This window comes from Sciurus vulgaris (genome assembly GCF_902686455.1).
Source record: "Sciurus vulgaris genome assembly, chromosome: 2".
Classification (NCBI taxonomy): Eukaryota; Metazoa; Chordata; class Mammalia; order Rodentia; family Sciuridae; genus Sciurus; species Sciurus vulgaris.
In genome coordinates this window covers 29,636,305-29,651,210 of record NC_136462.1, presented here as the reverse complement: position 1 = coordinate 29,651,210, position 14,906 = coordinate 29,636,305, and the positions used below count along the sequence as shown (strand labels likewise).

The 14,906-nt window shown below is 42.8% G+C and overlaps 2 protein-coding genes across 2 annotated transcripts; one reads left to right on the top strand and one right to left on the bottom strand.

Annotated features, from left to right (window-relative positions):
• Positions 1-254: 254 nt before the first annotated feature.
• On the bottom strand, positions 255-12,655 carry NPC2 (NPC intracellular cholesterol transporter 2). Its single transcript, XM_079126581.1, has 5 exons — positions 12,500-12,655; positions 5,126-5,233; positions 3,016-3,188; positions 901-1,018; positions 255-597 (listed from the first exon to the last, which is right to left on the bottom strand). The coding sequence occupies exons 1-4, from the start codon at positions 12,579-12,581 to the stop codon at positions 932-934; spliced, it is 450 nt and encodes a 149-aa protein (XP_078982707.1). The 5' UTR covers positions 12,582-12,655; the 3' UTR covers positions 255-597; positions 901-931.
• A 337-nt stretch (positions 12,656-12,992) lies between these two features.
• Positions 12,993-14,581, top strand: ISCA2 (iron-sulfur cluster assembly 2). The gene is made up of 4 exons (XM_079130138.1): positions 12,993-13,114; positions 13,296-13,398; positions 13,502-13,617; positions 14,035-14,581. The coding sequence occupies exons 1-4, from the start codon at positions 13,044-13,046 to the stop codon at positions 14,207-14,209; spliced, it is 465 nt and encodes a 154-aa protein (XP_078986264.1). The 5' UTR covers positions 12,993-13,043; the 3' UTR covers positions 14,210-14,581.
• Positions 14,582-14,906: the final 325 nt, after the last annotated feature.

Sequence of the window (14,906 nt, the reverse complement as noted above, 5' to 3'; positions counted from 1 at the left end):
TTTCAGGTGTTATTATTCAAGTAGGTGATGTTTGCTTTCACCATCAAGCATGCTCTATGGTCTAAGATTGTGCAAAATAAAGCAAAACAAGGTCACTTTGTATAAAAAGATAGATAAGGTCTAACTGGGCAAAAGGACAGAAAGAGAGTCTCTGAGAGCCATGGAACTGGGTACCCACCTCCCATGGGACTAGGGAATGTACTATGTGTAAAAGCAGATGACCACAGCCCAAATGCAGAAGACTGCAACCCAAGTGCAGAATACTGACAAGTTTTTATTTATACAAAGGTTCATCTCCAGGTACAGAAAGAGGATACAGTTAATATTGTGTAAAAAAAAAAAAAAAAAATCAAACATCTGCTAACCAACTGTTGCCTTTAATGAAAACCACCTAAGACAGAACAAAAGACTTGAGAACCATGGAGAACCAGTCATCCATAGCTGAATTTCTGCTGTCCTCCCTCTCCTGTGAATCTCTGGATTTCAGTAGAGAACAGGTCACTACTGTTGAGGCGACAGAGCTGGAGGTGCTGTCCAGAGCCAGCAGACGTCTGTCCAGATGCACCAGACTCAGTGAGGCACTTATAGAGGAGGAACCTGTAGGTGTAATATCCCAGTTAGACAGAAGTGGTCTGGAAGCCCTCTCTAGGTGAGGTCCAGTAGCCCTAGGGAAGGTGTCTGACAGCCCTAAGCAACTTCCTTCTGTATAATATCCTTTTTATAAAGAATATTATAAAGGCACCAGTTCTAAGCTTTCAAGAAACAGGTCTTAGATGCTTTTGGAAGTTGAGAGGCATAATTTCCTTTCATGATGAATTTCCTTTCATCTTACAGCACTCATGCAGTTTCAGGTTTGATTTCTCCCCATTTCTTCCCCTCCCTCCACCCATGCCCTCTCACCTCCACATAGACAAATCAGCATCAAATAGCTCTAGCCTTTGATCTGTATTGGGATTTCCCAGCAGAAGAGCCGTTGTTGTCTGTCATCCTGAAGTTCCCACTTTACTACCAGTTTTATCTGGAGAAAGAGAAAATGGATTGGGAAAAATGAAATGAGGACTGACCTTAATCCATAAGTGGTTTACTTATGTAGCCTAGGTGGAGATTATAAAAAGCCATCACCTAATTCCTCATAGTTTTCTTCTTAAATCATGCCATTAGGAAGTCCACTTAGGAAATGGCACCAACCATGGACTTTAAAACTTAGAGTGACTCAAGTTACACCTATGATTCACCGTTAGCAATATCCATTCTAAAAGTCAATTTATCAAATATAATTTCTAAAGCATTCTCGTCCCTCTTAGATCAATGACATGTACGTAAAGCCTTACAAGAATAATAATTTTATGTTTCAACAATTTCCCACATATTTGGCAATCTAATTTAACCTTTTCCAACAGTAATCATGAGGAACAGAAAGAGGTATAAGGCAACTTTCTTGTTAGCTAGAAATGGAAATGTCAAAATACAAAAGATGACCCAAAGACTTTTATAACTGAAGAGTTTCAAGGACAACCACCCTTTGTAACAGCATAGTTTTCGCTAACTTCCTTAAACTGTTTTTTGATAACACACCTCACTAGAGATCTCTGCTTTGACTTGTTGCCCTCATACTATGAGCTGTTCCTTCTAATTTCTCCCCCACCTTTTATGGTGCTGGGGATCAAATCCAGGGCTTCAGGCATTCTACCCCTGAGCCACACCCCCAGCCCTGTCCCTTCTAATTCTTAACTCAGGGACACTTGCAGGTCCTTTCTTATGCAGACTTCAGCTCACCTGTCATTAGTTACTACCTCTCTTTTTGTACTCACAGGTTTCTGCACCATGTAACATTTGATTGACAATGATAAACAGCTTTGGAAACTGCTTTGCAAGTTTTTTATGACTAGTATGCATGAACTAATGCTTTACTTACTTAGCATTGACTAATGCTATTGAGCTATTTTTCAATTAAATGTAATTCATTTAAGAGTGACTTAAATGAAGTGACTATCAAATATTAAGTACCTACTCTTCATGAAGCCCTGACTAGACACTGCACATAACCAGAGTTCTGAAGGCCCATGATTATGCAGCCTACCCTGCTACTTCATTTACAAACCTATCTCTCACCTTCAGGGTCTCTAACATCTCTTAAGCACAGACTCCCTATAAGTCATCTCTAGATATTGGGGGGTTGAACCCAGGGGCACTCTACCACTGAGCTACATTCTCAGTCCTTGTTATTTTTTATTTTGAGACAGTGTCTTGCTACGTTGCCCAGGCTGGACTTGAACATGTGATCTCCTGGCTCAGCCTCCAGAGTCACCGGGATTACAAGTGTGCACCACCACGCCCAGCCATGATGCATATCTTTAAACAGGCCCACTCCAGCACCATCTACTCTGAAGATCTTGATCTTGGCAGAAAACACAGGCAAGTGGGGATGGGTCAGAGGTATAGGCAGAGGGAAGAAGAGAGAGTGGAAAAAGTTACCTCTCTGCTATGGAGCTAACAAACTGTATTACTCTCTTATTAAGAGATTGATGGGAAAATCTGGATCTTCTGATGACTATACTAAGTCAACTTGGACCTTGAACTATCTGGTACCTGGTTGAAATGTTTTAACACTGCACAGGCTTTGGAGTTAAAAGCCTCCACTTTAAAATTAGGTTATTCTTATAGCCACTCTTGGTAGAGTGGACTTTGTCCAAACTATATAGCACCAGAGTCTCAGACTTCTTTTGTCTCTAAGACAGAGCTGATATCACCTCCACACAGGTTGTTCATGAAATCAAGTGAAATACTATGTGTAAAAATGATGTCATTAGGCACCAGTGAAAGAACAAAAGCACATTAAAAAATCTGCCCTTCCTCATGATTCTAACACTCAAATCTTTCTCCTCTCCCTTAAGTCTCCTGCTTCTTCATCACAGAGCCGATGCACCCCGTTCCCCAGTCTTTGCTTTCTGCCCCCTGTCCTCAGATTTCTAATCCTGTCCCAGGGCTCCCGGAGTCCTCAACAGTGTCACTTACAGAGGGGTATTCACTCTTCACTGGCAGTTTATTCAGGTAGCTATAGGTCTTGTCCTTTTGGATGGGGCAGTTGATCCCACTCTTACAACCATCAGGCTCAGGAATGGGAAAGGGGACTGCCACACCCATCAGGATGCCATGCACCAAGGCTGTGCTATTTTCAGATTCCGTACCTAAGAGGAAACAATCAGGTGGTGAAGGATAGCCTCTGTGAAAGCTCGAAACAAACCTTCATGTACATTCTCAAACAACAGCACTGTATACTCGCAAACCAGCAAGTCCACACTTCCTGATTCCCAGGTTTTACTTCTCTTGGCAGTTATACTTAGTACCCAGCACCAAGCAGTCGATAGGGGCTGCTTTCTTTGTTTCTTTTTGGGGGAGAGGGAGACTGGGGATTAAACCCAGGGTGCTGAGCAAGCACTCTACCACTCTACCATTGAGCTTTATCCACGGCCCCCTTTTTAAGACTTTCATTTTTTGAAGATTCTTGCTAAGTTGCTCAGGCTGGCCTTGAACTTGTTATCCTCTGGCCTCGGGTAGCTGGGACTGCAGGGATGCACTACCATGCCAGGCAACAGGAACTGTTTTCTCTGCTCCTAACCCCACCTGGCTCTCCACTGCCTGTCATAGTTCTCAGGAGAATCAGAGCTACCTGGACAATTCACCTTATCTGAGAAGGCAACTAATTTTTGGCAGTAAAATTTCTATTTACTATTTATAAGAGTTTCTATAAAAAAGTATATTGTGTTTTTTAAAAAATATTTTTATCAGTTGTTGATGGACCTTTAATTTATTTATTTGCATGTGGTGCTGAGGATCAAACCCAGTGCCTCACACATGCTAGGCAAGCACTTTACCACTGAGCCACAACCCCAGCTCCTATATTGTGTTTTAAAATCATGGTCTGTTACAACATGAAAGAGTTAACTCTTTAGATATTAGGTAAGATTAGAAAGAGGTACATTTCTTGATAGGCTCTACCCTCCATATGACAAGATGGGCAGGAGGAATAAAGGTATTATAAAGTTAGAATTATGAGCTGATAGGTATTTTGGAGAAACAGAGTAATGGCTGTTTCATTCTTTCTGCCTGGGTTGGGGATGACTTATGTTTAGAAGGCATTTCTTTTCTTTCTTTCTTTTTGGATTAAACCCAGGGGCATTTAACCACTAAGCCACATCCCAGTCTTTTGTATTTTATTTAGAGTCAGGGTTTCGCTGAGTTGCTTAGGGCCTTGCTAAATTGCTGAAGATGGCTTTGAACTAGCTATCCTCCCACCTTAGCCTCCTGAGCTGCTGGGATTACAGGTGTGCACCACTGCACCCAGCTCTTTTATTTATTAATAATTAAGGGGCCATAGTACAGTGCAGGAGAGAACAGGGAGCTCACAGTTAGGGTAGTCTGTAGGCTCACGGACAAGACATGACAGGCACTTTGAAGTTCCTTATTAGACTGTCTAGTCTAGTTCCATGGCACAGACTATGAGGGACAGATTCAAAGTATATACTCTGTCTGGAAATAAACATTTTACATTTCTCCAAATTCCTGGGAAGCTGAAGCTGATGACTGTGGTACATGAAAACAACTTGATACTGCTTCTTCACGTTGAAGAATGCTCAGATGTGTTTTGTGGGTCCTCGGTGGATTCTCTAAACTTTGTAGAGGCCACTAAGTATGAATTGTACCTTCACTTTCAGATGGATGCAGGCTTAATGACTGAAAGGTAGGTTGCTTGAAATAATATTTGGGGGGAGTTCCAAAGTTTACTGAATTGAAATCTGTATTGAACTCACAGTCTATAGCCAGATCTAGGCCCATAAAAACCTGCGGTGCAAGATGGGCCAAGGTAGGACAGAGAAAAGCCACGCCGTCTTTTCTAACCTGTGAACACAGGGAAGTTGCCCTCTGTAACTGGCAGCCAGGGGCTCTGGGAAGGGTGCATACGGGAACTTGGTATGAGAAGGGTGTCTCATAGTGAATTCCAGCTAAGGAGGTCACGGAATTCCTGACTGCCAACCCTCCACCCCTCTGTTCCCATACTTATTCTAATACTTGATGTTTATGCTATCCTTTAGCAGAATTTGAGGTCAAAACCATGTTTACTCACTGCTAGTGAAGGTGACATTGACACTGTAGGATTGTCCTTTCTCCAATTCACAGGGCTGGGTGGGGCATGGGCTCACATTTACCTCTTTTATAACTCCAACCTTAGAACCTGTGAAAAAAGAAAAAAACGAATTGGAATAGGTGGAAATATCGACCACGACCTAATGGGAAGGTCTTTCTCTCCCATTCAGTGAGTGCTTGTTCTCTTTTGATGCTTTCCTGGGATGGAATCTTTCAGACAATCTGCAGTTACAAGTGAGAATTTGGTTTGTCTTACTGCTAAAATCATATCCTGTAAATTGGACAAAAAGAGAGTTAGTTGGTCTCTTGACAAATAGAAAGCTAATATTTGTCAGAGACCACGCACACAAAAGATTTTATTAAAGAGATTAAACTACAACCAAAGAAACTCCAAATGCTCCTAGATTCTTGTCTTACATTCCAAATGGTAAGGGGGGGGTCACAATTTAAACTTAAGCCTTAAAAACGTTTGCCTCACGGGAGGATTAAAGTTTGAGGCCAGTCTGGACAACTTAGCAGGACCCCATCTCAAAAATAAATACATAAAAAGGGCTGGAGATGTAGCTCAATAGTAGAATACCACTGGGTTTAATCCCCAGTACAAAAAAAAAAAACCAAAAAACAAACAAACAACAACAACAAAAAAACCAGTTGCCTCAATCTACCTTTAATCAAAATAGTACTGTTCCCTCTTTCTAGCAAAGATATAAGCATGTAAATTGTTTTGTTTTTTTCTAAACATGTACATTTGATGAAAGTTGTTCAAAAACAGTACTTTATGTAAAAACAGCTAAAAGGCAAACTCCAAGGAGGAAGGTCAGAAATGAGTCACATTGGCAGGGTATGGCAGTGCATGCCCAGTTACTTGGGAGGCTGAGGCAAGAGGATCACAAATTCGAGGCCAGCCTCAACAATTCAGTGAGACAATGTCTCAAAATAAAAAAGGGCTTGGGATGTAGCTCTCAGTGGTAGGGTAACCCTGAGTTCAATCCCCAGTTCTGCAAAAATAAAATAAATAAACAAAAATGAGTTATATCATCTTTCTACCCCCAATTCTTCAAGAGCAAATTGTTTTAAGGTGTCTGTCATTTGTTGGAAAGTCTGCCAGAACTCAGAACAGACAGAACCTCTTTAGTGGTCCAGGCTCCAAGAGTTCTTAGCTCCTGAGTCTTTCTATATTTAGACCCTACGAAGATTATACCCTGGGTAACAAGAATGAGAGAAAGCTGAGGCTCCTGAGGATAGGTGGGAAAAAAGAAAAAAATAATAAAACTACACAGTGACTTTATCATCCTTGTTTTAGAGGTTAGAAAACACAAGAGCAGAAAGATTACTGAGACTTGTCCAAAGTCACACTGCCTAGAACACACAGACCCAAGACTCATTGAGTTGGCCTGACTCGGAAGCCCTGTCACTGGAACCTGGAGAAGCTTTAAATACACACACCATGGGGCTAGGGCTACAGCTCAGTTGGTGGAGTGCTTGCCTCGCAAACACAAGACCCTGGGTTCAAATCCCCAGCACCACAAAAATAAATAAGTGAATAGTACACAGCCATGTGACTAATGAAAGGACACCCCAAGGAATTCCTGACTGAGAACTATCTGAGCACTCTGGATGAAGATCCAGGCTCAAACTCAACCAAAAAAAGCCTGTCAGGTTTATTTCACCTCATGAGTATTCTCTTTTTGTCTTAGAGGTTCAACCCCACATCCTTTGTGATTTTCAGTGATAAAGTAACTTATAGCCTTTCCCTAAACTCCTGGTGAACCATTTGCCTAGTATTCTATCCTCTTGAAATCTCTCCATGTTTTCACCCCAGCCTGGCTTTCTAAAGAAATAAATCAGTACTAAAGGCATGGGAAAATGAAATGATATGTGTCAGAATATCTTGGCTTTTGAAATTGGATTCCCGAAGCCCACTCACTTGTGAGTAAGTGGACTAAGGAATTTAAGAGGAACCACCATCTTAACCCTAAAGAAGAATGACCCTAGACAGAACTACCTTCCACATGAAGTAGAAATGATCCTTGAGAGGAGCTACTTCCATTTCTGAACTGGGAACTGTGCCGCCTCCATAGTACTGAGTTCTTTGGTCAGTCACGTTCCATGAGGGAAGAAATCTGAGGCCTACTCTATAGGTCATGAGATATTTGGGCTCAAAAAATAATAGGCAGTGCCTCAAATCTTGAATAAGTCATTAGGAACGTGATGTTTTTAAAAAATCAAAGAGATGAAGAGGACAGAGGTCAAGGTTTTTATAGATCCAATAAAAACTTAGGACCCAAATTAAACTTTACTCCAAATAGAGCTGTTTTACACAGCCAAGATGGCAGAAATATCAGTTGCATTAAAGAAGAACACTGGTATCTGAGTTTAGGTTTCTCTTCCTCCAAAGTACTTACTTGGCCTAGGTCTACATAACTAAATGATATTCTTACCAACACTACATACATTTAAAAAATAAGGCAGATGCTGGAAGATGCTAGGAAGAGTCATCAATAGAATTAATCTGACCTGCCAGTGTTGCATCTATGCAGTTTCAAAAAGTGATTAATGGTTCACAAACTAGGTTTAAAAGGAGTTAGTAAAAAGAAGAGAATAAGGACCAGGCATGATGGCACACACCTGTAATCCCCATGGCTTGGGAGGCTGAGGCAGGAGAATCAAAAGTTCAAAGCCATCCTCAGCAACTTAGCAAGGCCCTAAGCAACTCAGCGAGATCCTGTCTCTAAGTAAAAAATACAAAAAATGGTTAGGGATGTGGCTTAGTTGTCAAGTGCCCTGGGTTCAATTCCTGGTACCAAAAAAAAAAAAAAAAAAAAAAAAAAAAAAAAAAAAGAAGAAGAAGAGAATAAAGTATTATAAAGTATTAAGGAATAACTATATATTCTCTATAAGTCTCTGAACTAACTCTCCCTAGGAGCTGCAAACTGTTCCTATTTGATAGGAGCAAATTATGTAGTATATATAGTAAGCCCTCCAGCCCCCACTGTAGGTCCTGGGATGGCTGTATCAGGAAACTCCTTCCCTTCCAACACAGGACTTTAAGCAGCACACACAGGCCACCAGCGATGACTCCAGTTGCAGTACTACCATTTCCATTGGCAATCCTGACACTGGCTGCTCCCAGTTTGTCCCTATCCCTCCCCATCATCTTCCAGTCATGCTCTGGTATCTTTCTACATCAGTGGTCCCTGAAGTTCACTGAGGTAGGCCGTCTTTTTAAAATTTTTTTCCTTTTTTTTTTTTTTTTTCCCCTTTTAATCTCATTCTAATCAAGGACAAAAGTGCTCTTTAGTCATAATAAATACTTGACAAAAAAAATGTTTTAAGTCTTTTTTTTTTTTTTTTTTTTTTTGGTACTGGGGATTGAACCCAAGGGTGCTTAACTACTGAGCCACATTTCCAGCCCTTTTTAATATTTTTATTTAGAGACAGGGTCTCCTCCAGTTGCTTAGGGCCTTGCTAAGTTGCTAAGGGTGGTTTTGAATTCACAATCCTCCTGCCTCAGCCTCCTAAAAGCCACTGGAATTATAGGCGTGTGCGCTAAGTACAAGTCTTGAAAAAAAAAACCCATTTCCCCATCCAGGCCCCTGAAACCCGACAGGTGAATGAGAGACAATGTGCCTAAGGAGTCTGATTAACAGTGACTGACAGGTTGGGTCAAGTGTTGCCATTCAGCCATCATCGCTGAGAGGCAGATTCTGGAGCCTGCTGCCTGAGTATGAAAACTCACCAGCACCACCATTTACTGTGTACCTTCAAGGCAATACAGTTAACATCTGGTGATAATAATCACACCTACCTTATAGGGTAGGTGAGTTAACACATACAGCTTTTAGATAAGTACCTGGAACACAGTAGTGCCATTTAAGTCTTTACTATGCTTATCTTATTTGGATTCACTCCATTAATTTAATCTAGAACAGCTTCCTAGATGGTTCAGTTTGACCCCAAAGTTAAGCCTCTGACCTCAAATATACTTCATGGACAGAAATTAAGTTTGTAGTCAGAAGAATGGAGTTTCACTGTTTTGAAAGCAGAATGTATGAAAACAGCAGGCTAACTGCAGGTTGAGAGTCCATTATCTACTATGCAGTCACCAAATTAGCTTAATACTGTAAAAATATGACAGGAATTGAGAAGCCCAAGTGGATGCACTTTGCTTCTTCTGCTTACGCTTGGTGGGAGAGTCTCTTTAAAGCACTTCTATCAAAAAATAAAAATAAAAAAATAAAGTACTTGTATCATCACATTAACCAACTGCTCCAGAAAGGATATAAATCACACTTATTCCTCAGCTTGCTTCTCCTTTATAGCAGTTATTTTGGGGGGCAAGGGGGTACTAGGAATTGAGCCCAGAGGTGCTTTACCATTGAGTCACATCCCCAGCCCTTTTCTTTTTTGGGGGGGGCAGGGGTGGTACCAGGGATTGAACTCAAGGGTACTCAACTGCTGAGCCACATCCCCAGCCCTTTTTTGTATTTTATTTAGGGACAGAGTCCCACTGAGTTGCTTAGTGCCTCGCTTTTGCCAAGGCTGGTTTTGAACTGGTGATCCTTCTGCCTCAGCCTCCTGAGTTGCTGGTGAGTGCCACTGCGCCCCATCCCAGCCTTTTTTACTTTTTTTTTTTTTTTTTTTAAATTTTGGGACAGGGTCTCATTAAGTCACTTAGGATCTTGCTAAGTTGCTGAAGCTGGCCTCAAACTTGTGATCCTACTGCCTTTGCCTTCCCAGTCGCTGGGATTACAGGTGAGCACCACCATACCCAGATTATAGTAAACTTTTTAAACTGTACATAGTCAGCACTCTAAACAGTATAAGATGTACTCTCTTTCACTTCATCCCAGCTTCTGTGGATAGGAAAAAACACAAAAAATTCTAAACTTTAACAATCTGTTGAACTCAGCACCTACATCAAGGTTTTCAATGTCTATATTCTACCTGCTTCTTTAAAGGCTGGGTCACATGATCTAGCAGGACCTAAGTAGAGTTGTACTTCTAGATCTTTTATCCAGTTTTTTTCTTATAAAAGCTTCTTGAACTTCCAATGTCAATAGAACAAACTGAGCTCTGACTTGCAGAACATTGCAAAACCAAAGTTTGCTTAGTTTCATTCCCCACTTGAGGAAATCCCACCCCAGGGGCAGGTGGGTGGAGAGTGGAATGCAAAATCTTTTGATGTGGGTGCTGAAGTTTTTACTTTGTATTTCCCAATTCAAAAGTAAATTGAAAAGCTGTGATAGGAACCCTACTTCCCTTTAAGAAGTTCTTCCTATAGGTGTTTACCTGCCTTTTTTTTCCAAATGAATAGTATTTCACAGATTTATTTCATTTCTTTTTTCAATGTTACCATTTAAATCCAAAGTAGTTCACAAAGACCCACCTGTTTCCTACTGCTTACCAGTTGTGAGATATTAAAGCAAGTTATTCTATGTGTCTTAGTTTCCTCTTCTATAAAACAGACTGTAAGGATTGAATACATTATTAAAATTAATACAGAGTCTAGCCGGGTATAACAGCACATGCCTGTAATCCCAGAGACCTATTAGGTTGTGACTGGAGGATTGAAAGTTAGAGGCTAACCTGAGAAATTGAGCAGGCCCCTGTCTCAAGAAAAGAAAAAGAAAAAGAAAAAGCTGGGGATATAGCACATGGTAGAATCACTGGGTTCAAGCCCCCGTACCTCCAAACAAATTAACAGTGTCTTCATTCAAATGTGGGTCACTCAGTATAATGCAGGGAAAGGCAGTAGTTGGAAGCAACAGTAGCATCTTTTAAGTGCCAGTCCCCAAATTCAGTGGAATAGCATCTGCTAAGTATTGATAGTCCTTTATTAATCTTTATCTCCCAAGTCCCCAACTTTGCTTTTTCCCTCATCGTGAGTTTGATGATACAGTGGGAAAATATATACATTACCTCGTTTGCTTTTCCAGCAAATATTTAGTGAGCAGTTACTATTTTACACGAGCATTGGATATAAAGGAGCAAACTTAACCTGTTTTCCCATTTTGCTGTGTAACTTTAGGTAGGTTACCTAACATCTCTGGAATTCATGATTATATGATCTCCACGTTTCCTTCCCACTCACATATCTTACAAAATCGGTTTTACATCTCTTTCATTGATCATTACACCTTTCCATCTCCACCTTTCAATACAACTGCTGGAGTTCTGCTCCAACAATTAATTCTATAGACTTGACTAAATGAACTCAGAATTTCTTTTTATTTGTTCTTTTTAGTTATACAAGACAGTAGAATGTATTTTGATGAAATCATAATTTCTATACCTGTTGTATTTTCCAACAAAGATTCCAACCACAGCATTGAGAGGGAATTATGTGTCATAAGATATGATTAGAAACATGATGAATTTTATAGGAGGAAAAACTGATTAACAATCACAAAATTTGGGGGCTGGGGAGATAGCTCAGTCGGTAGAGTGCTTGCCTTGTAAGCACAAGGCCCTGGGTTCGATCCCCAGCACCAAAAAAAAAAAAAAAAAAAAAGGATCACAAAATTCTATAGCCCAAGGGAAACTTGCCGGTAGTGCTTGCCAGTGGCTTGGGAGGCAAAGGCAGGAGGATAGCAAGTTTGAGACTAGCCACAGCAATTTAGTGAGGCCCTAAGCAACTTAGTGAGACATAGTCTCTCTCTCTCTCTCTCTCTCTCTCTTTTTTTTTTTTTTTTTTTTTTTTTTTTGGTACCGGGGATTGAACTCAGGGGCCCTAAACCACTGAGCCACAGTCCCAGCCCTATTTTGTATTTTATTCAGAGACAGGGTCTCACTGAATTGCTTAGCGCCTCGCTTTTGTTGAGGCTGGTTTTGACTCAGGATCCTCCTGCCTCAGCCTCCGGAACCGCTGGGATTATAGTCGTGCACCACCGCGCCCAGCTAGAATTAGTCTTAAAAGACCACTGATGAAGCTCTGTAGTAAAGTGCCACTGGGTTCAATCCCCAGTTCCCCCTATAAAAAAACGGAAGGATGAGAGAGAAAGAAAAGGAAAGGAAGGAAAGAAAGTTCTGTGTCCCTTCCTTCAACCCCTGCGCTGCATGCAGACCTTCCGATATCTTCCCTGCAAACTTTAGAGAACTTCAGCAAGAGGACCACCAAAGAAGTGTACAAGGACCCCCACAAAACACGAGTTGTTGCAAAGGAAAGATACAAAGTTGTGTGCGACCAAGTTTCATCAAGGCCGGTACTTTCTCCCCCAATCCCGTCCATTCCACCCGGAGTCTGAGACTGAGCCTAGTCATCCGAGGAACCCGCCCAACCCAGCCCGGGAGGTCTCAGCACTGAGGTTCCTGCGTAGAGGTAGCAGGAACCTTGGGCGGGCCAGGGGCTCACCGCAGTCCTTAAACTGCACCGGCTCGGCCTGGGCGGTAGCGATGAATGCCAGGAGCAGGATCGCTGCAGCCAGGAAACCCATTGCGGACACGGAGGCGCCAAGCTCGAAAAAAGTGGCCGCCGCGGTCACAAGATAAACTAGTTGGGACGGGTGGGGGGAGGAGCCCAGTCAGGCGACCTGTCACCAGCAACCACGGCTGAGGTCCGCCTGCGCCCCGCCCCCGGCTCCAAGGAGCCAGGCCAGAAGCCATCCCGCTATCCCCGCCCATCTTGTCCGCTCGGAGGCGGGGCCAGCGGCGAACAGCCCCGCTCCGCCCCGCCTCTCTCCTCAGGACTCCGCCCCGGTCCTAGTGGTGCAGCCCCTCTTCCGCAATCGGGAGCATTTCTAGCCAATCAAACTCCTTTTCCTTCTACGCTACCTAATAGGCACGATGGGGGCGGGTCTCATTGCGGCCACGCCCACCAGTTATCTTCCCGCCTCCTGAGGCCCTGGCGGAGGAGGGGAGAAGGGCGGTGATAGCAGGGGCGGAGTTTGTTGGGGAAAATGGCGGCCGCCAGGGGCCTGTCCGTAACCGCCACGGCCCTAAGAGCGGTCATTCCCTGGTGGAGGGGCAGGTACCAAAACTGGAAGGGTGTTCTTGGGAACACTTGGGAAGGGTGTAAGGTTTTGCTCCTCCAGGGCAAATGAGAAACTGAAGCCCCCGGGGGAGGTGAGGGTTTGTAGTGAGACGGTCCGGGTGGGGGTCGCCAGGCACCCTTTCTGCTCCTGAGCTCATCCTTCTCCCTTGCACCACAGGCTCTCCGCATCCTGTCAGGGACTTCAGACGCGTTGGGAGGCGTCATCTTCCAGCCCCGAGGCTGGCGAAGGGCAGATCCACCTCACCGACAGCTGCGTCCGGGTAAGAAGGCCGCCAGACATGGGGCGGCGGTGTCCAGCCAAGCGCTGGGACCCCTTCTATCACTGCTTGCTTGGCATTCTTGATCCCTCTTATTGCATTTCAGAGGCTTCTGGAAATCACCGAAGGATCAGAATTCCTCAGGCTGCAGGTGGAGGGAGGAGGATGCTCGGGATTCCAGTACAAATTTTCACTGGATACAGTTATCAACCCCGACGACAGGCAAGGAGGAAGGGGCGGGTCCTCAATGTGTGGAGGGGGAAAAAGTGACTCCAGTTAAAGGTGCACTTTTATTCCAGATTTAAAGGACTTGTTAAGGACGGTTAACACCGCCCTTCTCACATGTGCTGTGAGGATGAAGAAAGATCGGTTGGCTTGACTCAAAATAACTAAATTATAGGAGGAAAATCCACCTGCCTAGTCCGTAAGGTAATGGGTAGAGAGTCAGGCTGGACTAAATTCCAGACCCAAATCCGTATACATTTCCCAGTATTCATTCTTTTTGCTTCAAAAACAATCAGCACCTGTTACGAGGTAATAAGTAATGCTCCCGCTGTACACTGTGCACTTCTGGCCCCAGAGGGTATCCTGCTTTTGGTGTTTGTGATATTCATTAATACCTTCCTCCTATCTTTCCAGGGTATTCGAACAGGGTGGGGCAAGAGTTGTGGTTGACTCTGATAGCTTGGCCTTCGTGAAGGGAGCCCAGGTGGACTTCAGCCAAGAACTGATCAGAAGCTCATTTCAAGTGTTGAACAATCCTCAGGCAGAGCAAGGTTGCTCCTGTGGGTCATCCTTCTCTGTCAAACTTTGACATGATGACAGGTGATCCAGAAATTGCCATCAGTTGTACCAATCTGAGGAAACTTGGATTAGTAGAATTCTAGAGGTTTCCTTCTAATCATGTCCCTCTCTCGATTTTATTTTCCTTAATCCAGGAGTGTTGTGTTCTTCCACGATTATTTTCAGAATGTGAAGCTTTTACACTTGACCTAAATTACCCCCCAGCTCCCATACAATGCTAAGGCCAAGCTTCTATATATTGTTACCTCATATTTAATTACTGGTTGAAATCCAGTTCTCTACAGAACCTCCAAGCCTCCAAAATTTGGAGTTACTTCTCTAACCTTCAGAATGCTTGTACATACATGTATAGCAATGTATAAAAACCTGATTTTAAAGAAAATTCTTATTGTGTTTTGGATTAGGGTCATAGATTGAGTGGTTTAAACACTAATGACTAGGTCAGAACTGATGAGAAAGGCACATGAAATGTTATTTTTCAATTGACCTTTCACTACCCGCCCCTGCCCCCAGCCACTGGGAATTGAACACAGTGGTGCTCTACTGCTGAACTACACCCCCAGCCTTTTTGTTTTTTTATGTATTTTATTTACTGTAATTGTTTTTGTGATACTGGGGATTTAATGCAAGGCTGCTCTTGCACCAAGCTATATCCTCAGCCCTTTTAATTTTTTATTTTGAGACAGGGCCTCACTAAATTATGCAAT

Bases quoted from the DNA above. Each gene is read 5' to 3' on its own strand.
- NPC2 (XM_079126581.1), bottom strand. From the start codon at position 12,581: ATGGGTTTCCTGGCTGCAGCGATCCTGCTCCTGGCATTCATCGCTACC. The intron at 5,234-12,499 runs GTGAGCCCCTGG...CTTTTTTCACAG, and splicing joins GGTGCAGTTTAAGGACTGCG to GTTCTAAGGTTGGAGTTATA. The intron at 3,189-5,125 runs GTGAGTAAACAT...GTTTCCTCTTAG, and splicing joins CAATGTCACCTTCACTAGCA to GTACGGAATCTGAAAATAGC.
- ISCA2 (XM_079130138.1), top strand. From the start codon at position 13,044: ATGGCGGCCGCCAGGGGCCTGTCCGTAACCGCCACGGCCCTAAGAGCG. The intron at 13,115-13,295 runs GTACCAAAACTG...CTTGCACCACAG, and splicing joins ATTCCCTGGTGGAGGGGCAG to GCTCTCCGCATCCTGTCAGG. The intron at 13,618-14,034 runs GCAAGGAGGAAG...CTATCTTTCCAG, and splicing joins GTTATCAACCCCGACGACAG to GGTATTCGAACAGGGTGGGG.